This window comes from Macaca thibetana, chromosome 19 (genome assembly GCF_024542745.1).
Source record: "Macaca thibetana thibetana isolate TM-01 chromosome 19, ASM2454274v1, whole genome shotgun sequence".
NCBI classification, from domain to species: domain Eukaryota; kingdom Metazoa; phylum Chordata; class Mammalia; order Primates; family Cercopithecidae; genus Macaca; species Macaca thibetana.
This window is the reverse complement of record NC_065596.1, coordinates 31,646,751-31,672,451: the sequence shown is the minus strand read 5'-3', so window position 1 is coordinate 31,672,451 and position 25,701 is coordinate 31,646,751. Positions and strand designations below refer to the sequence as shown.

The 25,701-nt window shown below is 49.3% G+C and overlaps 1 protein-coding gene across 5 annotated transcripts; it reads left to right on the top strand.

The window, feature by feature from the left end:
• Positions 1 to 8,372: 8,372 nt before the first annotated feature.
• Positions 8,373 to 15,048, top strand: KLK14 (kallikrein related peptidase 14). 5 transcript variants are annotated; one of them, XM_050771621.1, is made up of 7 exons: positions 8,373 to 9,392; positions 9,478 to 9,539; positions 10,390 to 10,561; positions 12,792 to 13,045; positions 13,252 to 13,388; positions 14,047 to 14,210; positions 14,881 to 15,048. In XM_050771621.1, the coding sequence occupies exons 1-6, from the start codon at positions 9,367 to 9,369 to the stop codon at positions 14,197 to 14,199; spliced, it is 804 nt and encodes a 267-aa protein (XP_050627578.1). In that variant the 5' UTR covers positions 8,373 to 9,366; the 3' UTR covers positions 14,200 to 14,210; positions 14,881 to 15,048. The 5 variants fall into 5 exon arrangements, 4 of the variants coding, with proteins under 4 accessions (XP_050627578.1, XP_050627577.1, XP_050627576.1 ...); XM_050771620.1 differs by having other exon boundaries at positions 14,047 to 15,048; XR_007721715.1 differs by lacking the exons at positions 8,373 to 9,392; positions 9,478 to 9,539 and having other exon boundaries at positions 9,619 to 10,561; positions 14,047 to 14,430; positions 14,612 to 15,048.
• Positions 15,049 to 25,701: the final 10,653 nt, after the last annotated feature.

Genomic DNA, 25,701 nt, shown 5'->3' with positions numbered 1-25,701 from the left:
CGGCTCGGATTCTTTACTGTGTACTTTGGAGCTAAGTGACAGGAGCTGCCAAAATGGGAGATGAGAGCAAGGGAGGAATCAAGGACGCTCCCAGGCGTCTTTGACCCAAGCACCTGGGGAGAGGATGCTAACTTAGAGGAGACACAGGGGGAAGGTTGGGGCACACCATGGAGCTTAAACAGAAATAAATGGGGGGTAATAGAGGTGGGATGGGGGGCAGGAATGTTCACTGCCCATCGGCCGAGCCTCAGGGGCCTCCAGCTTTGCACACAGAGGCTGCCTGGCACAAAGCAGTTTTCAGTGCCAGCTCAGAAACGTCTGAGAGATTCACCCGGAGAGAGTTTGGATCATCAACAACACACATGAGATCAGAAGCAGAGAGGCATCAAGTCAGGCTGGCTGGGGTTCAAATCCCAGCCCTTCCATGCCACGTTAAACAACTGACCTCATTTCTCTCCACTTCATCATCTGTAAAATGGGTGTCATCGTGTCTCATAGGGCTGGTGGGAGAATTAAGGGAGACATGGCACACAGCAGGGACTAGGAAAGTTGCCAACCAAAAGCCCATCAGGACCCGAGGGAAGACAGAGACGGGGGTCTGTCCACTCATCCCACGACCATTCACGGCGTGCACACTCACTCCAGGCCGTTCTAGGAGCTGGGGACCCATCAGGGAACGAGGCAAACAAAACTCTCAGCCCTCGCTGACATGGAAACGGATCTGCAGACAGAGTGGCATGGTGTCTAACAGACGAATGATCTGGGTTTGAGGCCTGGCTGTGCCACTTGCCCAGGTTACTTGTCTAAGGCCCAGTTTCCTCATCTATAACATGGTACTAATGAGAGTCCCTCGCCCCACGGGGCTTTCACGAGGATTAAATGTGAGAAGATGTATGTGAAGCCCTTGGTGACCGGCCCCATTGCTATGATAAGTGGACAGAGGGACAGGCACTGGCTGACACACGCAGTGGGGAGCTTCAGGAGAGAGGACCCCCCCAACTTTCAAAGATAGGACCCCCCCAGCTTCTGCATCCCACTACCTCCACGTGGCCAGAGACCACCTCCCCCGCCATTGTTCCCACAGTCACACCCAACCTCTATCTCCATCCGGAAGGGCTCCACCTCTGAAACCACAAAATCCCACAGCCCACAGCCTCCCGTGCCTCTGTGCTGTGGTTGTGGGCGCCATACCTGTTCTTCCACCTTAAAGACGTCTGACCCTCCTCAGGCAGCCTCCCCACCAAGCCCCCTTGTCTCCACCCCCTGAGAACTTTAGGCTGAGTGCAATAAGCAGGTCACAAGAGGACAACTGTAATATGATTCCTTTGGGCCGGGTGCACTGGCTCACACCTTTAATCCCAGCACTTTGAGAGGCCGAGGCGGGAGGAGGATCACTTGAGCCCAGGAGTTCAAGAACAGCCCCAGAGTCCCCTCTGCCCTGGCGACCCTCAGCTCCCCAGTCCCAGCATCCCTCCCGCCATCACCCAGTCCTGCAGGCGCCTTCTCTTTGTCTACATCCAGGAAGTTGGAGGAAAAAAAAATCCACCAACTGCTGAGAAGGTGCCCCTTGAAACATGATCCTCAGCATCACCTGGGCCCCTTCGCCGCCACCCTCAGCCTTCCAAGCCCCACCCACCAAGGCCCCTTGAGATGAGCCGACTGACGTCTCCTGGGAAGAAACAAGCCACAGGACAGACCAGCCTCGACTTCCTGCCATCGGGCCCACACCCTACCCGCACCTGACCTGCCCTTTCCTTCTTCCTTCCTGAAACAATGGAAGAGGCATCTTTCCCCATGTCTGGGGCTGATCCCACCACATCGCTGGTTGCACCATCCACTCCTTTGTTCTTGAACATTTCGTGAGGTGATTAAGAGCTCCCCACCTGGGTTCAAATCATGGCGCCCCCATTCAGCGTTGTGTAACCTTGGCGAGTGGCCGAGCATTTCCGTCCAGGCTTCCTCCATCTGTACAATGAGGGGAGTAACAATACCGGAGGTACTCGCGAGCTCTCCCATGGCTAGGGGAAGGTGTCAGCGAGTTAATTCTCATGAAATTGTTCAAATCGTGTTGGACACACACATCGGTGTGCAAATGAACTTGATAGTGGCCTTGGGAGACAACAGAGGAAGAGTTAAGACCGTGGAGTGGAGGTTCAGACAGTCCTGGAGTCTCTGCTGCCTCCTGCACCTACCAGCTGTGGGACCCTGGACAAGCCACCTCCTCTCTCAGCCTCAGTTTCCCTGTCTGTAAAATGGGGACAAGACAGTGTCTCTCCTGAGGAGTCCAGACTTTCCATGACCTCACAGCCTTCATTGTTTATTCTCCCCTCACCCACTCAGCCCCCTACTGGCCGTCTTGCAGTTCCCAAACCTACAGACCCCTTTCACTGCAGGGAGGCCCTTGGTGCCACCTTTTCATAGACCCGCATAACTTGTAATGTCATATATTGTATTTATTTACTTTCTTTTTCTTCCAGAATATAGAGATCAGTAGGGCAAAGATTTTTTTTGGAAGGGGTATCTTTTGTGCTCATTGCTGTATCCTCTACAACTATGAGGGTGTACACAGTAGGTGCTTGATAAATATTTGCTGAAAAGAGGTGGGGGAGAAAAGGAAGGCAGATGGGAGAAGAGGGAGGGATGAAGGGAAAGAGGGAGGAAAACAAAGGGAAAACACTAACCCAGATAAAGAACTTGGCTGGTTAAACAGAATCTGGTCTATATACACAATGGAATAGCATTCAGCCTTAGAAAAGGAAAGAAATCCTGGCACATGCTACAACGTGGATGAATGTTGAGAACATTAGGTTGAGTGAAATAAGCCAGTCACAAGAGGACAAATATAATATGATTCCTTTTGGCCAGGAGCAGTGGCTCACACCTGTAATCCCAGCACTTTGAGAGGCTGAGGTGGGAGGAGGATCACTTGAGCCCAGGAGTTCAAGACCAGCCTGGGCAGCATAGGGAGACCCCATCTCTACAAAAAAGAAAATTTTAATTAGCTGGGCATGGTGGTGTGCACCTGTAGTCCCAGCTACTCAGGAGGCTGAGGTGGGAGGATCACTTGAGCCCAGGAGGTTGTGGCTGCAGTGAGCTATGACTGCACCACTGCACCACTGCAGTCCAGCCTGGGTGATAGAGTAACACTTATCTCTTAAAAAAAAAAAAAAAAAAGGCTGATTCCTACTGATTCCTATTATGTCAGGTACCTAGATCTAGAGTAGTCAAATTCATAAAGACAGAATGTAGAATGATTGTTGCCAGGGGCTGGGGGACGGAGAAGCAGGGAGCTATCATTTAGTGGGTGCACAATTTGGGGACAATGAAAATGTCTGGGGGAGTTAGAGAGTAGTGATGGCTATACAGCAATGCGAATCTGCTGAATCCCATTGAACTGTACCTAAAAATGGTTAAAATGCTAGATTTTACGCTTTTTTTTTTTTTTTTTTTTTTTTGGTAGATATGGAGCCTCACTCTCTTGCCCAGGCTGGAGTGCAGTGGTGTGATCCCGCCTCACTGCCTGCCTCAGCCTCCCAAGTAGCTGGGACTACAGGCGCGCGCCACCATGCCCAGCTAATTTCTTTTGTATTTTAGTAGAGACAGGGATTCACCATGTTGCCCAGGCTGGTCTCAAAACTCCTGAATTCAGGCGGTCCGCCCTCTTTGGCTTCCCAAAGTGCTAGGATTACAGGCGTGAGCCACTGTGCCCGGCCTATGCTATGTTTATTTTACAACAATTAAAAAATGGTGAAATTTTCTTAAAGTTTAAACATTTTTAAAAAGGTCTCATCTGTCAGGCACAGTGGCTCACACCTGTAATCCCAACACTGGGAGGCCAAGGTGGGTGGATCACCTGAGGTCAGGAGTTTGAGACCAGCCTGGCCAACATGGTGAAACCCCGCCTCTACTAAAAATACAAAATTTAGCCAGGTGCGGTGGCGGGCGCCTGTAGTCCCAGCTACTTGAGAGGCTGAGGCAGCAGAATTGCTTGAACCCAGGAGGCAGAGGTTGCAGTGAGCCGAGATCCCGCCACTACACTCCAGCCTGGGTGACAGAGTGAGACTCCGTCTCAAAAAAAAAAAAAAAACAAGGTTTCATCACAGTCCCTGGCTTTGCTGAGCACAGAATACATGTGACCGATTGTCTTTGTTCCAAGTGCTATCCGGGTTTTCCTTTCTCATAAACAGCCATCACTGTCAAGCTCCCTTCTCCTCCCCTAACAGCCAAGAGCTGTCTGCACCTGTGGTCTCCTCTGCTCCTCCCAGCTTCCACCCCTAGCACACCACAGAAAACCTTTCTCTCCAGAATCACCCATCACCTGTCTTCCTTCCACAGGCATCTGGCCCCGCCCCTGCCCCCGCCACTCCCTCATTTAAAAAATGCTCTCTGGCTGGGCACAGCACGCTGGCTCACGCCTGTAATCCCAGCACTTGGGGAGGCCAAGGCAGGCAAATTGCTTGAGCCCTGGAGACCAACCTGGGCTACATCGTGAGACCCCGTCTCTACCAAAAAAATACAAAAATTAACTGGTTGTGGTAGCACGTGCCTGTAGTCCCAGCCACTCAGGAGGCTGAGGTGGGAGGACTGCTTGAGGCCAGGAGTTCAAGGCTGCAGTAAGCTGTGATTGCACCACTGCACTCCAGCCTGGGCAACAGAGTGAGACCCTGTTTAAAAAGAAATAAAAGCTCTCAACTTTCCTGACACTGCTCCCTCCTGGTGTCCCTCTTAGCTCTTCAATCACTCCTACCCCTGGGGTAACTGCTTCTCATCCCCTGAGCTGTGAGTCTTCAGTGGGGTCCTCTCACCGTATACCCTCTCCCTAGGTGGGCTCCACACCGCTGGTGTCCAGTGCCATCTGTGCCATGACGCCCCATCACTCTGAGCTCCAGACCCGAGTATCCCAAAGGATTCTGCTCTCCCCTACTCAGGATCATGCCACCACCCCCCATTACCCTTGGAGTAAAATTCTCACCCCTGCAGCACCAGGGCCCTACTGGTCTTGGCCACTCCTCTCTCCTATGCTCTGAGCTCTCTCACCATCCTCCTGCCCCACCATCCCTACTGGAAACCACTCACCTCCCTGCTACCCTCTCCTCACACTGTCCATCCTCCCTGGCAAACTCCTATTCATCTGCAGAACCTGGCTAAGACAGCCGCTCCTCCCGGAACCCTTTCCCACACCTGGGGCTCCATCCAGCCCCTCAGCCTCCTCCGGGGGAGCACATGTGACACCAGATGGAGTTTCCTGTGGCCCCGCTGGCCTGTCTCACCAGACCGTGAGTTCACACAGGAGCAGCGACTGAGGCCCTGTGTTCATTCATTCGTCAGATCTTTGTCGATGCCCATGGCACAGCAAACAAGACCATGCCAAGCAGGTGGTGGAGTGGTGGAGCGAGATACCCCGGGAACCTAGAATGTGGTGGGAAGAGGACCCAGCAACCCGGCCACGGCACGATGGGCATTGAGGGCCGGGCTGGGGGCGGCGGGTCCTTGGGAGCCACGGGCAGTGAACAGGGTCTCATCGGCTACATCTCCAGCTGTGTCCCTACCTTTGAGCTGAAGGCCTTGGGAAGCCTTCCAGGCATTCTGTGCCCTGGCTCAGGCTCTGCATAAACACAAGAACCCCCTCTTTATTTATTTGTTTGTGTGTTTGTTTGTTTATTTATTTATTTTGAGACAGAGTCTCACTCTGTCACCCAGGCTGGAGTGAAGTGGCTCAGTCTTGGCTCACTGCAGCCTCTGCTTCCCGGGTTCAAGCGATTCTCCTGCCTCAGCCTCCTGAGTAGCTGGGGCTATAGGCACCCACCACCATGCCTGGCTCATTTTTTTTTTTTTTTTTTTTTTGTATTTTTAGTAGAGATGGGGTTTCACCATGTTGGCCAGGCTGGTCTTGAACTCCTGACCTCAGGTGATCCACCTGCCTTGGCCTCCCAAAGTGCTGCGATTACAGGCGTGAGTCACCGCGCCTGCCCACCCTCCGCCCACCCTTTAAAGAAAGGATTCTCTTGGATCCCAGGGAAAGAGTGGCATAAAGGAGCCGCTCTCGGGCTCCTGGGGGTTGACCAAGGCCTTCTGCTTAAATAGAGTTTCTTTTTAGGAACAAGGAGACCTTGTGTTTACTAGGAAATTCTGTTTTATTTTTAACTTTTTCCTTTGAGATAATTACAGACCCACAGGAGGCTACACACACAGTGTCGGGAATCTCCCTCACCTCCTTCCCCCCGTGGCGACACCTCGTGTAACTGTAGGTCCAGAATGGAAACCAGGAAATCAGCACAGAAACCAAACTATTAACGAGACTGCAGATCACACTGCGGGTTCATTTTTCACACGCGCTTCTTTGCACATGTGTGTGTGTGTGCACACGTGGGCTTCTGTGTCTCTTTATCTCATGTGTAGAATCGTGTCATCACCGCCACATCCAGCGCAGAGATGATTCGTCACCACAGAGCGGCTCCCTCCTGCCGCCCCATCCCTGGGTCCCAAGAGAATCCTTTCTTAAAAGAGGGGGTTCTTGCCGGGCGCGGTGGCTCACGCCTGTAATCCTTGCACTTTGGGAGCCCAGGGAGGGTGGATCATTTGAGGTCAGGAGTTTGAGACCAGACTGGCCAACATGGCGAAACCCCGTCTCTGGCGAAACTAAAAATACAAAAAAATGAGCCAGGCATGGTGGTGGGCGCCTATAGCCCCAGCTACTCAGGAGGCTGAGGCAGGAGAGTCGCTTGAACCCGGGAGGCAGAGGTTGCAGTGAGCCGAGATTGAGCCACTTCACTCCAGCCTGAGCTAAAGAGCGAGACTCTGTCTCAAAAAAAATATATATATAAATAAATAAATAATTTTTAAAAGTAAATAAATAAATAAAACATGAAGAGGGGGTTTTTGTGTTGACGCAGAGCCTGAACCATGGCAGAGGAGGCCGGGAAGGCTCCCCGAGGCCTTCAGCTCACACAAAGCAAGACGGCCTGTAGTTAAACAGAAACAGTTCGGGAATCACAGAAAGGCACCTGGGGAGAGATGGGCGTGTGCATCCAGATGCAGGTGCACAGACAGTGCGTCCCCAGGTGCAGAGACAGATCCAGGCCAAGTACCAGCTCAAAGCGCCAACCTAGGTGGGTGTCCAGGTAGAGGGAGGCTGAGTCAGGCTGAGGCCGGGGTAACAGTTGGGGTAGCCGAGGGAGGCAGGCAGCCTCCTGAGTCACCACGTGGTCCAGGTATGGGGCTGCCCAGGCCCACAGACAGACACAAGCATTGGGGAATGTAAGGGGCTGGGGGAGGGGCTGAGGAGGGTAGGCCCTCCCCCAAATGAGGATGGAACCCCCCCAACTCCAGAACCCCTCTGCAGGCTGGCCAGATTCCTTCCCCACCTCATTCACTCTCTCTCTCCTGTTCTCTACCCTCTACCATTTTGAATTTCCGACCCCATCTCTTAAGACTCTGTCCTTCTGTGTCTGAATCTCTGTCCCCTTCTCTTTCTGGGTCTCTGTCCCCCTCTCTGGGTCTCTGTCACTCTCTCTTCGCATGTCCAGCTCTCACTTTGTCTCTGTACCTAGCTCTTCCCCACCCCTCTGCAGATCCCAAGTTGGGGAACGGCAGTTCTGGCGCCAACCTTCCTGCTCCCTGCTGGGGCCTCTGCTCCCCCATCTCTTAGGAGTCGAAAGTGAGAAAGCAAGGTGGGCAGCTCTGCTCCAGGTCCAGGTATCTCCCACCCACCTCCTGCCTGTCTTCCATCCCACCCCGCCTCTCCCTCTCTCCCTGGCGCTGCCATCTCTCATCTCTGCCTCTGTCTCCTCTGTTATTGTCCCCATCCCCTGTAGGTGCCCATCCTTCCTGTCTCCCCTCTGCCATCAGCCTGCCTGTCCTGTCCTCTTTCTCCCACCATGTCCCGTTCTCTTCCACGTCTCATGCCCACACTGCCTTCATCATCATCATCGCTGTTGTTCTGTGTGTTTGTGGTGAGTGCCTCGTGGTGGGGGCGTCTCAGCCTCTCTCCCCTCTCTCCACTGTTTTCTCTTTCTGTGTGTCTGTTTGCATTCTGTCTCCACCTTCTTGCCTCCGCCTTTTGCTTTTCTCTCTCCACTTCTCCACACCCGTCTCTCTCTGCACCTCTGTGTCTCCCTCTTCCTCTGTCTTTTTTTCCCACCATCTGCCTTTCCTGTTCCCTGTCACAGCCAGCTTCCACCTCTTTCTCCACCTCTCTCCTCCGTTCCTCCTCTCATGAGCACATCTCCCTCTGTGCTCGCATTCCTGGACCCCTCTCTCCACTGTCCTATCTTCTCATTCATTTTCCCAGCCTCTCTCTCCACTGTCCTATCTTCTCATTCATTTTCCCAGCCTCTCTCTCCACTGTCCTATCTTCTCATTCATTTTCCCAGCCTCTCTCTCCACTGTCCTATCTTCTCATTCATTTTCCCAGCCTCTCTCTCTCCCCCTGCCTCTCCCTCTCTCTCACTCTCTGTCTCTGTGTGTGTGTGTGCGTGTGTCTATGTACCTCTCTGTCTGTCTCTGTCTTTCCATCTCTCTCTGTCTCTCCATCTCTGTCTCTCTATCTCTGTCTCTCTGTCTCTGTGTCTCTCTGTCTCTGTCTCTCTGTCTCTGTCTCTCTATCTCTGTCTCTCTGTCTCTGTGTCTCTCTGTCTCTGTCTCTCTCTCCATCTCTCCCTGTCTCTCTCCGTCTCTCTCTGTGTGTGTCTCTGTCTGGCTCTCTGTCTCTCTGTCTCACTCTCTGTGTCTCTCTGTCTCTCTGTGTCTCTCTGTGTCTCTCTCTGTGTCTCTGTCTGGCTTTCTCTCTGGCTCTCTGTCTCTCCATCTCTTTCTGTCTCTCTCTCTCTCTCTCTCCCCTACTGTGACTCCCTCTCTCAGTGCCTCTCTTCCTCCCTCTCTCAGCCCCTTCTTGCCCTTTCCTCTGAGGCTCCCCACCCTGGTTTCCTGACTCCACCACCAGATCCACCACCTCCAGCAACTGAGAACCCTCCCGTGCCCACCCTGCCCTGGGGTCCCCTCCCAGGATTCCTTCTAGATTATAGCATCTTCCGGGGGCGGGTTCTCATGAACAATTGTGGCTGCTTTTTTGGCCAGAGAGGGGAGGGAGGGGATGGGATCAGGGAGTTCTGGAATGGGAACTAGGCAATAAAAAAAAAAAAAAAAATCAGAAGCAGGGCAGCAGGAGGTGGGGGCAGGGCCAGCTGTCCTGACCAGGGATAAAAGGCTTTGCCAGCGTGACTAGGAAGAGAGACACCTCCCCTCCTTCCTTCACCAAGACATCAAGGAGGGACCTGCGCCCTGCTCCTCATCCTCCCGCCTGTCGCCCGCAGAGCCTGCAGGCCCCGCCCTCCTGGTCTCTGGTCCCTACCTCTCTGCTCTGTCTTCATGTCGCTGAGGGTCTTGGGCTCTGGGTAAGTGGCCCTCGCTGTCTCTGCCTCTCAGCCCCTGGTTCTGTTGAAGGTTCCTTCTCTCTCACTTTCTCTCTGCATTTGACAGAACCTGGCCCTCAGCCCCTAAAATGTTCCTCCTGCTGACAGCACTTCAAGTCCTGGCTATAGGTAAGAGAAGGGTTGGGTATGACACAAGGGGCTCCCCTGGAGACTCTGAGAAGAGATGGGGAATGGGTCCTTGGGGCCCCTGGATGCTCATGGTGACCTCGTAAGAAAGAGCCGGGAGTGGTCTGGGGATCATGGCGGGGGAGCGTGCTGGAGGCCTAAATTCCTAGTTGTGGAGGTGCTGGGAAATGGCGGGACTGGGGAGAGAGGTGTTTATAAGATCTGGTGCAAAATAAATAAGGAATCGTAGAGAACTATTAGGTCCTGAGTGGGTCATAACAGAAAGATCACAGGGTTCTACCTGACTGTGCTAGGAAAGAAAACGTGGGAAAGATGTTTTGTTGTCAGAGGGAAGGTGGAGAAGGACGATGGGGTGGCGGGATCGTGCTGTGGGGTGTGCGAGGTGGCTGGGGGCAAGTGTGGGGCAAGAGATGGTGGATCCTTGGGGTCCCACTGAGTGGGAACTTTGGGGAAGAGACAGGGAGGCCCTGGAATGTGTTGGGGAAGGACTCACAGGGGGGAAATGTGGCATATTTCGAGAAGTGATCACAGAAATTATGGGAGCGTAGAGCTGAGGGTCGTAGATGTAGCAAGGTCCTGGATAAGGTGGCCATGGCACAAAATAAGAGATGCTACGGAGGTGACTTGGGAGATGAGTCAGAAAACTCTCTGTGTTGGGGCAATAACGGGGTCACTATGGGACATGTCTCACCCTGGGTGGGATGGATAGAAGTGGGCGGTTTAGGGGTTAGACCAAAAGGAAGGGGATTTGTCAGTTCTGGAATCCTACAAACTTGCGAAGTGGAGAGTGTTTGCTCATCTACTTTCCCCACCCAATCCTGTCCACTCCTAGACATGACACGGAGCCAAGAGGATGAGAACAAGATAATTGGTGGCTATACATGCACCCGGAGCTCCCAGCCGTGGCAGGCGGCCCTGCTGGCGGGTCCCGGGCGGCGCTTCCTCTGCGGAGGTGCCCTGCTTTCAGACCAGTGGGTCATCACCGCTGCTCACTGCGGCCGCCCGTAAGTGACCCCCTCCCCTGTCCCTGTGTCCAGTGAATTCTAGAGTCTAAAGCCCTAGAACTGAGCTGAGAACCTGGATCTCTGTGTAGAACCCAATGTAGTGGCTGGCTCCTGGTTTGAGGTCTAGAGAAGAGCCTGGAACCAAAACCACAGCTCGGGATGTGGACTCCTCCGTAAATCTCGAACTCAGCGTAGGTTCTGAAGGCAGATGGGCAGCTTGGAACCCGTGGGCCTGCTGAGAACCAAACATCTAATCCAGTGATTCATCCAGAGGCCACGCATTACATCAAGACCAAGCTTAGCCCAATCCAGATTGGTGGCTGAATTCAGGACCCCGTCTACATTCAGAAACTAAGGAGACTACGTAGAACTCAGAGCCCAGTTCAGGACCTACAGTCTAGCCATAAATCCAGAACTGAAACCCTGCTCACAGCTGGAACATACAACTCTAAGAATAGAGGCAAAATCTGGAGGCTGTTCCACATCCAAGGTTTCGTTCAGAGTCCAGTCTATAGCTCCGCTATGAGCAGCCTAGAATACAGACTTCAACCCAGTGTTTAAAGCCCAGAATGTGCCTGGCGCAGTGCATGCCTGTAATCCTAGCACTTTGGGAGGCCGAGGCAGGCAGATCACCTGAGGTCGGGAGTTCGAGACCAGCCTGACCAACGTGGAGAAGCCCTGTCTCTACTAAAAATGCAAAATTAGCCAGGTGTGATGGTGCATGCCTGTGATCTCAGCTACTCGGGAGGCTGAGGCAGGATAATCACTTGAACCCAGGAGGCGGAGGTTGCAGTGAGCCGAGATCGCGCCATTGCACTCCATCCTTAGCAACAAGAGTGAAACTCCATCTCAATAAATAAATACATACATAAATAAACAAATCCCAGAATGGAGATCCTAATCGGAAGCCCCATATAAAACCTAGACCCCTCCTAAATTCTAGATCTGAACTTACAACCCAGACCCCAGCCAAGAAGTCAAAATACCTATAAGCCATGTCTATGCCATAAACAGAAGGTCAGTCTAGAACCTAGAGATCAAAGCTCAGGCCAGAGTCTAGAATATAAAGGCCAGAATGCAAATCAGACTCTAGAATCTTGGATCCAGGCCATAACCTGGAGCTCCAACTAGAACCCAGAGCCCAACCTGAGGTCAAGGGCTCAGATCAGAGTCCAGAACCAAGAGCCCTATAATCCAATATGAAACAGACCTGTAGAATCAAGAGCTCAGACCAGTGTTGAGAGCCCTGACCCCAGCTGGCGCACAGAGCTCATACTGTTGTCTAAGAACGGCTCATAAACCAGAGTTTAATAAGGAACCCAGAGCACCATCCAGAAATCGGAGCTATCAATGTGTCCAGAACCCATAGCCCAGGTCTTAATCCATTGCTCAAAATAAAACCCTCAGCCTATCCCAAAACAGAAACCCAACATCAGACTCTAGGAATTAAGTCACAGCCGGGCACGGTGGCTCGTGCCTGTAATTCCTTTACTTGGGAGGCCGAGGGGGGCGGATCAGTTGAGGTTGGGAATTCAAGACCAGTCTGGCCAATATGGGTGAAACCCCGTCTCTACTAAAAAATACAAAAATTAGCTGGGTGTGGTGGTGGGCACCTGTAGTTCCAGCTACTCGGGAGGCTGAGGTGGCTGAGGCGGGAGAATCACTTGAACCAGGAGCTGGAGGTCGCAGTAAGCTGAGATCGTGCCACCGTACTCCAGGCTAGATGACAGAGCGAGACTCCATCACAAAAAAAAAAAAAAAAATCAAGTCATAATCCAGGTTAGATCTAGAATCCTGATCTTAGCATAGAGTCAAAAGTCTAAGATGTCTAGAACCCAGAGCCCAGACTAGAAACGGAATGGAGCCTACTCCAGAATATCAGTTCTGATTTACAGCCTAGAGTCATAATGCAGTTTCACTTACAACTCAAAGCACAGAGCCCAGCACAGACCCTGGAACGGAGCCAAGCTCTCCCAATCATCACCTTCTTCCCAAGCCAGGAGCTGGAGCTCAGCCCAAGAGCAGAAGGAGAGGCAGCTGGGGCTGGGCCGAGAGAATGCCCTGGTCATGGGGAAGGGCACAGGAGGCCAAGAATGCTCGGCCGCCGTTAGTGAGAAGCAGGCTAGACCTCAGGGAAGACTCATCACCTGGCCAGGGAATCGGGCGGGAGGGTGGGGAGGGGTCTCCGGCTCAGACACTGAGCAGCACTTCTCTTGGGGGTCGTGGCCAGGATCCTTCAGGTCGCCCTGGGTAAACACAACCTGAGGAGGTGGGAGGCCACCCAGCAGGTGCTGCGCGTGGTTCGCCAGGTGACGCACCCCAACTACAACTCCCAGACCCACGAAAACGACCTCATGCTGCTGCGGCTCCAGCAGCCCGCGCAGATCGGGAGGGCAGTCAGGCCCATTGAGGTCGCCCAGGCCTGTGCCAGCCCCGGGACCTCCTGCCGAGTGTCAGGCTGGGGAACTATATCCAGCCCCATCGGTGAGGACTCCTGCGTCTTGGAAAGCAGGGGGCTGGGCCTGGACTCCTGGGTCTGAGGGAGGAGGGGCTGGGATCTGGACTCCTGGGTCTGAGGAAGGAGGGGCTGGGCCTGGACTCCTGGGTCTGAGGGAGGAGGGGCTGGGGGCCCGGACACTGGGGTCTTATGGGAGGGTAGACCCAGTCATAATCCTGCAGTGCTCCCCCAGCCAGGTACCCCGCCTCTCTGCAATGTGTGAACATCAACATCTCACCGGATGAGGTGTGCCAGAAGGCCTATTCTAAAGCCATCACGCCTGGCATGGTCTGTGCAGGAGTTCCCCAGGGCGGGAAGGACTCTTGTCAGGTAAGGCTCAGGATGGGAGCTGGGGGAGGGATTATGTGGGACTGGGATTTAGGCAGACAATGTCAGGAGCATGGAATTCTGCAGAGGTCTTCAAAAGAGAGTGAGCTGCAGGGATGGAGAGATTCCGATAGCCAGGCTACCCTGCTTCCTAGCCCTGTACCCCCTGGGTAATGGACTCAAAGCATTCATGCCTCAGTTTCCTCATCTGTCAGGTGGGGATAACCCTCTTAGGGTAGTTGGTGGAGTAGGATGAGGCAGGTTGGGGAAAGATCGCAGAGTGGCATCTGCTCATATGGGTCTGGGAAAGGCTGTGCTGAGGCTTCTAGAAATCTGAATGCATCCTTGAGAGAGGCAGAGACGGGGAAATAGAAAAAGAGAGACACACAAGTGTTCTACAGATGGAGCGAACAGAGAGGGGCCCGGTGAGACTCAAGGGACAGGCAGGTGCACACAGAGACAGAGCCAGACCCAGTGGAGGGGGAAGGAAGTGCCCTGACCTCTGGGATTGAGACCTCAGAGCTGGGGCAGGACTGTGTCCCTAACTGTCCACCCCAGAGTCTCTTCCTGTCTCCCTGACTATCTCTGCTTCTTGGGTTCTCTGTGCCATGGCTCTAGCCACCTGTCCATCGGTGTCTCTATCTCTGTTCCTCCCCCTCAGGGTGACTCTGGGGGACCCCTGGTGTGCAGAGGACAGCTCCAGGGCCTTGTGTCTTGGGGAATGGAGCGCTGCGCCCTGCCTGGCTACCCTGGTGTCTATACCAACCTGTGCAAGTACCGAAGCTGGATTGAGGAAACGATGCGGCACAAATGATGGTCTTCACGGTGGGATGGACTTCGTCAGCTGCCCAGGCCCTCCTCTCTGCACTCAGGCCCCAGTCCCTCCTCCCTCAGACCCAGGAGTCCTGACCCCAGCCGCTCCTCCCTCAGACCCAGGAGCCCAGGCCCAGCCCCTCCTCCCTCAGACCCAGGAGTCCAGGCCCCCAGCCCCTCCTCCCTCAGACCCAGGAGCCCAGGCCCAGCCCCTCCTCCCTCAGACCCAGGAGTCCAGGCCCCCAGCCCCCTCCTCCCTCAGACCCAGGAGCCCAGGCCCCAGCCCCTCCTCCCTCAGTCCCAGGAGCCCCAGTCCCCCGCTCCTCCTCCCTCAGACCCAGGAGGACAGGTCCCAGCCCCTCCTCCCTCAGACCCAGGAGTCCAGACCCCAGCCCCTCCTCCCTCAGACCCAGGAGTCCAGGCCCAGCCCCTCCTCCCTCAGACCCAGGAGTCCAGGCCCAGCCCCTCCTCCCTCAGACCCAGGAGTCCAGGCCCAGCCCCTCCTCCCTCAGACCCAGGAGTCCAGGCCCCAGTCCCTCCTCTCTCAGACCCAGGAGTCCAGGCTGCAGCCCCTCCTCCCTCAGACCCAGGAGGACAGGCCCAGCTCCTCCTCCCTCAGACCCAGGAGCCCCAGTCCCCAGCAACCTGATCTTTACTCCGGCTCTGATCTCTCCTTTCCCAGATCAGTTGCTTCAAGCGTTTTCTCCCCACCATGCCCCCACCCTTGCTGTGTCACCATCACAGAGGAACAGAGGGCAGGAGCACAGACACCTTAAACCGGCATTGCATTCCAAAGAAGACAATTTTTAACATGCTTAGTGTCTCTAAAAACCGAATAAATAATGACAATAAAAATGGAATCATCCTAAGTTGTATTAATTCATCCATTTATTTATTTTTTATATTTTGAGACAAGGTCTTGCTCAGTCTCCGGCTGGAGTGCCGTGACACAATCATGGCTCACTGCAACCTCAACCTCCTGGGCTCCAGTGATCCTCTTACCTCAGCCTGCCGGGTAGCTGGGACCACAGGTGCCTGTCACCATGCCTGGATACTTTTCAAATTTTTTGTAGAGACGAGGTTTCCCTGTGTTGCTCAGGTTGGTCTCGAACACCTGGCCTCAAGCGATCCACCTCCCTCAGTTTCCCAAAGTGCCGGGATTGCAGGTGTGAGCTGTCGCGCCCAGCCTCATCCATTCATTTAATTACTTCAAGAAACAGGTACACAGTGGCCTCACCATGCCCAGCCGGGAGCTGTGTACTGACAAGTGGCTGCCTCCCTCTTTGCGTGGTTTTCCTCGGGAATCCCCCGTCCACCCCACTGTATCAGGTTTCTAGACGGTAACACCTCAGCCCTGCAGAGTGACCTTGAGCACGACTGCCTTCTACCAGCCTCCTCCCTGGAGCCCCTGTGGTCCAGGGCAGAGAACTAACTGCCTTGTTTCCTGGAAAATTCTATGCAAATGAAGATGTCCTCTTTTTCCTAATCAGATCTCAGGTGAGGAGAGTTGAGTTAATCACAGGCTTCAGTTCCTGTCCAGGCAAAGCCTTTCTCTCGTTTTATTAATTTATTTCCACTCTTCATCTCTGGCTGTGCTCCCCTCCCTTCCCACAGGCACCGACACAGATGACTTTGAATGCCCTGCATCCTTGGAAAACAACGCAGTGTCACGGTGTTGTTTCTAATTTACATGAAACCATTGTGTTAGGAATCTCATTCTCTTTCTTACTTTCACTCATCAACAGCTATTGAGTACCTACTACACGCCAGGCATTGGTCTATTTATTGGGCATCTGCTATGCACCTGGTATTGTTCTGGGTGCTGGAGGAAGCGCTGTGAGCAAGCCAGTCAGAATCCCTGCCCTCACAGAGCTTATATTCTAGCAGGAGATGACAGACAAGAAGCCATAAACATAATTTTAAAATAAAGCAGAGTCTCTGTGAGTAACGAGGTCAATAAACGTGGGCTGGGCGGCAGGCCCAATGTGTGCCAGGACCAGCTCATACATGCTCGCAGGAGTCTACCGGCAAATTTTCAGGAATTTCGAGAGCTGGTTGCTAAATGCAGCCATTATTAAAAATTAAATTACATAAGCTTATAATTACATAATTGATTGAAAAAATTGTCAGTAAATACTCAAAACTCAACTGTTGCTAATTATTTCAATGAATACCTATGCTTGGGAGTGAGGTATGTCTCTTGTACTACGTCTGTAATGATGAGCTTCTGTACATCTCTTTCCAGCTCCCCAACTCTGTATGCACCAGTAGCTTGACAATAGCCAAAGTAGGAGTATTTACTGCACTGAAATTGAAAAACACTAGAGATAGGGCTTTGCTGGACAGTCATTGCCAAACCTTTACCAGGCACCCTTGGATGGGTCTGCCTGGGAATGACCTAATGATCTTAGTGTCTGTCTTCTCAAAGTTCTGTGCTTGGATACTACAGAGTACAGATAAAATAGAATGTTGTACTCACCTTATGTTCTATGGAGACAGCACAGTATTGGGGAACCCGAAGGTGGCAGGTTTGGGACATGCACGAAAGATTGCTGGGAAGTAGAGGCTGCCTCCTTTTTCCTCATCCTCCCACCCCTTCCCCCAGCTTCTGGTAACCACCATTCTACTCTCTTCTTCTAAGAGTTTGAGTTTTTTAGATTTCACATATAATTGAGAAATTACATGTGATTTCACATATAATTGTGAAATTATATGTGATTTCACATATAAGTGAAAATATAATTATGTATGATTTCACATATAACTGAGATCATGCAGTATTTGTCATTCTATGTCTGACCTATTTCACTTAACACAGTGTCCTCCCGGTCCATCCATGTTGTCACAAATGACAGGATTTCTTTCTTTTATAAGGTAGAATAATATTAAATTATACTGATATTAATATATTACATTTCCTTTATCCACTCATCCATCAACAGACACACAGGTTGTTTTCATATCCTGATCATTATGAATAATGCCACCACGAACATGGGTGTGCAGATATTACTTTGAGATACCAATTTCATTTCCTTGCACCAACTTACATTCCCACCAACAGGGTACAAGGATTCACTTTTTTTTCCCCCACATCCTTGCCAAGGTTGTTATTGTTTGCCTTTTCTATACTAGTCATTCCAAAATGTGGGAGGCGATATCTTACTGTGATTTTAATTTGTGTTTCCCTGATGATTAGTGATAGTGAGCACCTTTTCATATACTTGATCCCTTGTATGTCTTCTTTGGAGAAATGTCTATTCAGGTCCTTTGCCCTTTTTTTTTTTTTCCCGGAGACAGAGTCTCCCTTTTGTCCAGGCTGGAGTACAGTGGTGTGATCTCAGTTCACCGCAACCTCCACCTCCTGGGTTCAAGCGATTCTTCTGCCTCAGCCTCCCAAGCAGCTGGGATTACAGGCATCTGCCACCATGCCCAGCTAATTTTTGTATTTTTAGTAGAGACAGGGTATCATCATGTTGGCCAGGCTGGTCTCAAATTCCTTACCTCAGGTGATCCACCCACCTCAGCCTGCCAAAGTGCTGGGATTTCAGGCATGAGTCACTGCGCCTGGCCCTTTGTCCATTTTTTAATTGGGTTATTTGTTTTCTTGCTGTTGAGTTTTTGCATTCCTTATATATCTTGGATATTGACCCTTTATCAGATACATCATTTGTAAATATTTCCTCCCATTCGGTAGGTTGTCTTTTCACTCTGTTGATCATTATCTGTTGGTTGTTTCCTTTGGTGCACAGAAGCTTTTTCATTTGATACAACCCCATTTGTTTTGTTGTCTGTGCTTTGATATATTTTATTATTTAGATATTTTATATCTAAAATATTATTGCCCAGACAAATGTCAAGAAGTTTTTTCCCCAGGTCTTCTTCTTATCATTTTACAGTTTCAGGTCTTATGTTTAAATCCTTAACCCATTTTGAGTTGATTTTTATACATGGCATGAGATAGGAGTCCAATTTTATTCTTCTCCTTGTAGGTATCCAGTTTTTCCAACAGCTTTTGTTAAAAAGAATATCCTTTTCCTTTGGGTTAAAGATCAGTTGGCGGTAAATGTGTGGATTTATTTCTGAGCTCTCTGTTCTGTTCCATTGATTATATGCCTGTTTTTGTGCCAGTACCATGCTGTTTTGGTCACTATAGCTTTGTAGTATGTTTTGAAATCAGACAGTATGATGTCTCCGGCTTTGTTCTTCTTGCTCAAGGTTACAGGGTCTTTCATGGTTCCATATTTATGATTATTTTTTCTACTTCTGTGGAAAAAAAATGCCATTGGAATTTTGATAGGGATTGCAATGAAAATGTAGATAGTTTTGGTTAGTATTGACATTTTAACAGTATTAATTCTTCCAATTCACAAATATGGGATATCTTTCCATTTCTTTATGTTGTCTTCAATTTTTTTCATCAATGTTTTATAGTTTTCAGTGTACAGATTATTTACTTCCTTGGTTAAGTTTATTTTTAAGCATTTTATTGTTTCTGATGCCATTGTAAATTGAGTTGCTTTCTCAATTTTTTTCTAATAATTCATTGTTAGGATGTAGAAACACAACCAAATTTTGTATCTTGCAACTTTACTGAATTCATTTATGAGTTCTAACAGTTTTTTGGTGGACTCTTCAGGGTTTTCTGCATATAAGATATGTCATCTGCAAACAGAGGTAATTTTACTCTTTCTTTCTGATCTGGATGCATTTTATTCTTTTTCATGCCTAATTACTATGGCTAGGACTTCTAGTGCTAATGTTGAATACAAATGGCTAGAGTGGGCATCCTTGTCTTGTTCCTGATCTTAGAGGAAAAGCTTTCAAGTTTTCACCCTTGGGTATGATGTTAGCTGTGGATTTGTCATATATGGCCTCTACTGTGTGAGGTACATTCTCTCTATACCTAATTTGTTGACTGTCTTTATCATGAAATGATGTGGTATTTTGCCAAATGATTTTTCTGTACCTATTAAGATGATCATATAATTTTTATCCTTCATTCTGTTGAGGTATATCACGCTTTGTGATTTGTGCATGTTGAACCATCCTTATATCCCAGGGATAAATCCCACTTGATCATGGTGTATGATGTTTTTAATATGCTACTGAATTTAGTTTGCTAGTGTTTTGTTGAGGATTTTTGCATCTATATTCATCAGAGATATTGGCCTATCATTTTCTTTTCTTATAGTGTCCTTGTCTGAGTTTGTGGAGGTTGCATCTTCTGTGTCAAGGTGATAAACACACACTGTGGGTTTAATACACAGCAGTCATACAAGCCCTATAGGAAAAAGGAGACAAAAGAAGCTGTGTACTTGAGTAGATTTGGGCCCCCAGTGACATGATATAACTCACGCTATAATTCTCATCCTGCATCCTTCTACAAAGCTAAGTAAAAATAGTTTAAAGATTACTTTAATCATTTTTGCAACTCAAAGTTCCAGTTGTGTTGGTTGAGCACCATATTTTGTTGATTTAAAGACACATTCTTTTCATATTTTTAACATCTCTGAAATTAGGAGGCATCTCACATCTTAATTCAGCGTGATGTCTTACATGTCATAATTTAATTGACAACTTCTTTTTCTTTCTGAGTGGTCTACAAAATAACAGTGCAAATATAATCAACAGTATTTTACATTCAATTAAATAGTGTGTGAAGGAAGGCAAGTGTAGGTGAGGAGTCAGTTTGTATTATGAAATAGGTCGTCTGATTTTGTCAAATAATCTTCTAACGATCTATCTGCATCATTGTTTGCTCATCTAGTTCATTGCTTCTAACTGCCCCAGAGTCTTCTAGACATATGTTGTCCAATATGGTAGCCATTAGCCACAAGTGGTGTGGCCATTTAACTTTTGATTAAAATTAATTAAAATTAGATACACCTTAAAATTCCATTCTTTAGTCATACTCACAACATTTCAATAACCATATGTGGCTAGTGGCTGCCATATTGGACAGCATAGATATATTATAGATAGAATTATTTCCATCATCACTGAAAGTCCCACTGAACAGCACTACTCTAGTTTTCACCCTTGTTTCACATAGCGTGGTGCAGAAAATAGCAGCTTCTGAATCACCTGGAGCTTATTAGAACTGGAGTCTTAGATCTCACCCAGACCAACTGAATCAGAATCTGCACTATATATAACAAGATTGCCAGGGCATTCAGTGCGTGTTAGGATGTAAGAAGCACCACTGCATAGTATACATCCACCATGTTTAGTAACCCGGTCCTCCGATGATGGATACCTAGGTTACCTTCACTTTGAGTGTGCCACTTATACATCTATATAAGACTCCTCTTGACCATTCACACAGGAGTGGGACCAAGGGGCCTAAAGGCCTATTATTAATCAATTTCACCAAATATTGGCAAGTTTTTGTCTAAAAAAGAAGTGTTTGACCAGGTGCGGTGGCTCACGCCTGTAATCCCAGCACTTTGGGAGGCCAAGGTGGGCAAATCACGAGGTCAGGAGATAGAGACCATCCTGGCTAACACGGTGAAACCCTGTCTGCGCTAAAAATACAAAAAATTACCAGGCGTGGTGGCGGGCGCCTGTAGTCCCAGTTACTCAGGAGGCTGAGGCAGGAGAATTGCTTGAACCTGGGAGGCTGAGGTTACAGTGAGCCGAGATTGCACCACTGCACTCCAGCCTGGGCAACAGAGAGAGACTCCATCTCAAAATAAAACAAAACAAAACAAAACAAAACAAAAATTAGGGTTCTTCCCTCTCCATGCCTGCAACAATATCCATATTTATTCATTCAGTAAAGAAGAGTTTTTCCCTTTCCACACCTTCAACAATATCCATATTTGCCGTTGACGGTTCCTATGGAAGTGAACAAAGGGGGACGAATGCAGAAATAAAGACAAAGACAACAGATCTGTTTTGAAAGAAGGGGTCAGGGGGCTCCTTGCTTCTGGTGAGCAAAGGCAGCCTTGAGCTTCTACAGCCCTTCATTTATATTAGGTAGAAAGAGCAGGGAGGGAGTGGTAACGGTTGGTCAGCTGCTTAATTTATCACAGGTACATATAACTGCTTTCTTTGTATAACAGCCTTCAGATGTTCCTTCGGATAATCACAAGGAACACTGTGCTTAGCCCTCAGCACCTTTTCAGGTGGCAGATGCAGTTGTCAGTTTTCCAACATCCTGCTTTCATGAGAACAGTTTTCTCTTTGCTCATACAGCCTCCAGTGGTAAACTGAGTTGGTCACGACCCCCATTTTCTCGGCCTGTACCACATATTTATTCATTCAGTAAATATTTAATGCCTATAGTTCATTTACTTATTCAGCAAATGTTCATTAAATCTGATTGTGTACCAGGTATTGTTCTAGGAGTAAAATATTTAAACATTTCTTCCCTCAGGGAGTTCACATTCTAGAGGGGAGGCAGACAGAAACAAATGAATAAGTAAAACATAACGTCTGATGGATGGGAGTAAATGCCATAGAGTAAAATAAAGCAGAGTAACAGGATAGAGAATATCAGAGGAGAATTGCAATTTTATGTTGGGTGGTTGTTCAACCCAGCAGGCTTGGACTGTCCAAATCTTGCACACTACAACGAATCCTGCACACTCCACAAACTCAGACAAGGACACTATAAGAAAAGAAATGAAACTTTTGTCCCTTGCCTGGCTTCTGGGAGATAGCTTCTGTGGTCTTGGAATATCCTGCCGAGTAACAGAATCTTTGTCTATCTGGGGCTTGAGCCATGCCAGATAATCTATGATAACAATGTGACTTATGGTAGGGACCTAGGGACATGTTGTGTCAATTTGACCTCTAGAGGATCTGGAGCTAAGGTCAGCCACACAAGTGGGCAGTCATGTCGATATGACTGACCCCCAATATAAACCCCGGATACCAAGGCTTGGGTGAGCTTCCCTGGCTGGCGATGCTCCGGCATGTTGTCATACATTATTGCTGGGGGAATTATACACTGTCCACAAACTCCACTGGGAGAAGACAGGTGGAGGCTCATGCCTGGTCTCTCCTGGACTCTGCCCGATGCACCTTTTTTCTTTGCTCATTTTAATCTGTATCCTTTCACTGTAAGAAACCAAAACTATAACAACTTTTCTGAGTTTTATGAGTCCTTCTAGTGAATCACTGAACCTGTCCTGGAGACTCCCAAGTATAGTGTTCAAGAAGGCCTTCATGAAGAAGACGACAAGAATACAGGGGACCATGCAGACATCTGGGGGAAGAGGGTTTCAGGTACAAAAGCCATGAGATGGAAGCATGCCTGGCATTAGAGGGACAAGAGAAGAGAAGATGGCAGAAGATGACATCAGAGGTGGATCAGAGGCCATTTGGTCTTGGGTCTTATATGCCAACCATAAGGAAATGCCACTTTCACTTGGAGTGCAGTGGACGCTACTGCAGGGTTTTGAGAAAAGTGACCTGCTCTGACTTAAAGGTCATTCTGGTAGCTGCATTAAAATTAGAGTGTAGGGAACAGGGACAGAAGCAAAGAGATCAGATAGGAAACTCGCAGTAATCCAAGTGAGAGATGATGCAGGCTGGGTGGGACCAGGGTAGCAAGGATGGAAGGTGGTAAGAAATGGTCAGATTCTGGATCCACCCTGAAGGTAGAACTGATGGAATTTGGTAACAAAATGTATGTATGGTGTGAGAAAAGGGATTCAAGGGTGAGACTGAAGTATTGACCAGGTAATGAAAAAGATGGTGTGAACATCCACTGAGAAACCCAAGACCACAAGAGAAGTATGTTTGGAACATGGGAAGGGCAGAGAACAGGAGTTGGTTTTGAACATGGAGATGTTGAGTAGGCAGCTGGATGTTAAGTGGAGAGTTTGAGAGTCAGACCTGGCTGGAGACATAAATTTGGGAGTCGTCAGCATGTAGATGGTATTTAAAGCCACGAGACCAGATGAGATCACCAAGGGAGTGAATATAGACAGAGGAGAGAAGAAGGCCAAGGACTGAAGCCTGAGGTGCTCCACCATGTAGAGATTGGGGAGACAGGAAGAAACATCTCCAGACACGGATGAGAATCAACCAGTGAGTGATGAGGAAAACCAGGAGAGTATAGTGTCCCAGAAGCCAAGGAAAGAAACAGGGAGTAGTCCACTTGTTAAATGCTGCTGATAACTCAAGTAAGATAAACCCTGAAGAGATGGCCCTTGGATTCAGCACCATGGAGGTCACTGTTGTCCTAAAATGGGGCATGGTTGGTGCAGCAGCGGGAGAGAAAGCCTTCATAGTGTGGGCTCCAGGGAGGACGGGAGGACAGGAATTGCAGGCAGTGAGCTTAGCCAGCTTTTTAGGGAAGGATTGCAGTTGTATGGAGCAGAAAACGGGCCAGGAGCTGAAGGAGAACATGAGAGTGGGGAGAAAGTTTTTGTTGGTTGGTTTTCAAATTTTAATGAGAGATGGGAGAAACTGTAGTATATTTGCATGCTAGTGGGGCTGCTCCTTGGAGAAGAAGAAAAATATGTTGCAGGAAAGAGAACAGAGAACTGCTGGCTGGAGCAATGCCCTCCAGAAGGCAAGAGGGGAACAGGATACCAGCACCAGTGGAGGCGTCTATCTTAGTCGCAGGTGCAGACTGTTCACCTAGAGAAATGGGAGAGGAGACAGAGGATGTGGGCATGCAGGTAGGTGGCAAGACTGACCTTTCTAATTTTTGCTATTCTGATGGATGAAAGTGATGTGTTGTTGATGCATGGGATGCGTGATGACTGGAGCCACATCCTGAATAACACAGATCCAGCTCTAAAGAAGAATCCATGTTTCTCAACTCTCTGTGCCTCTTTCTCACCAAGATTCTGCTTCTCACTGGGCATCTCTCTCTTTCTACCTCTGTGCCTCTGTCCTTCTCTGCATTTTCTCTGTCCTCTCCCACCTGCCCCATCCTTCTGTCTCTGTGTATTTAGCCCTTTGTGTCTCTCGGTCTTCCCCTCCCTTCATGTTTGCATTGGGGCCCCTCCTCTGGGCCTGGGTGTGGGGCCTACTTTCTCATCCCAGCTAGCATTTCCAACCAGAAGTTCCAGTTCCTGCTTGACAAAGAATCCCATTTTGAAGCCAAGTTAGGGAGGGGCCTCCCGGAACCGTCGGATGCCTCCATCTTAAGCTTTACTTATTTAACAAGAGCATTGTGGCCCTTGGTCCATGCCACACTCTCTTCGAAGCATTTTCATGTATTAATCCATTTAACCTTTCTCCATAAGGCAGGTGCTATTGATTGTGCCATTTTACAAATGGGGATGCTGAGGCACAGAGCGGTCACATCACGTGAACTCAGGAAGTCTAGCTCCAGAGTCTGAGGTCAGAACCACTAGGAACACCATATCTTTTTCAGATCCTTTCTTCTTTCTCCAGCCCAACTCTCTGTGGTGGAGGAAAGACCTGCACTTGTGACAGAAGTGCACTTGGATTTGGTCCAGTTTGTGTGTGACTTTCAGCCGTGGGTTTGCTCATCAAGTGAGGGGGTGGAAGTTGCCCAGCCCTTGGTGGGCCCATGACCTCACTTCGACCAGAGCTACCCATCCCGTGTTCGGCCAATCATAACCCCTAACATCAATTTGACCTGGCACTCACCCCTCAGCAAATGACAAGGCCAACCACCCTCACTCCAGGCTCCAGCCCTTCTCAGGTGAGAAAGGCTTCCCTGGAAGCATGGACCCAGGTCACAAGAGGGCACAAGTACCCTGATTTCCCACACAAGCTGGTTGCCTCATTTAACCTGGCATCCTCCCTCCAGCCACACCACCTGAACACAACTCCACTCAAAAAGTGAACTCAGACTCCACCCTGTGAGGTGGGAGAAGTCCAGGATGGAGAAAGACGATGACTTTTCTTCCACCTTGAGAGGTGGGGTATGACCCAGCTCATCCCCCAAAACCTACGGCATCATAGACACTCAACCTCATGGCTAGTCCTCATCACCAATGTCAACCCACAACCCCAGATCAGCCACATCGCAACATTTCCCCATCCAAAACCTCAATCTTGGTTCCATCTTCAGCCCCAACCCAACAGTACCCCATCACCAAATTATCCCTAGATACCTCCCATCTTACAATCTAATCCTATCCCAAAACCAACACAACTACCACATCCAACTCTATACCCATTCTCATCCAATTTTCATTCACCTCCCCAAACTCATGGCATTTCCAATGCTGTCATCAGGCCCATCCTTAACCTAACCACAAACTCTACTCATTTCCTATATTAAGCCATATTTTTCTTCTCAGCAAAAGACTTTGAAATGGACCCAACATTGGACATTGAGGTGTCCCCAATGCAAAGTTAAATGGGTTATCTGATTTTATGAGGTCTCTGTACCCTTTACTGTCTTTGAACTACTTTATGGCTCTAAATTGTAGATATCTGAGAGCAATGCAAATAATTCTTGTCCATAACTGTTTAAATGAATTTTGCCAGGTGGAAGTACAATGGATTTCCCTCCTCCTCCCAGGGTGGAATAGCCAGTTTTGCATCTATTTGTAAATGCATT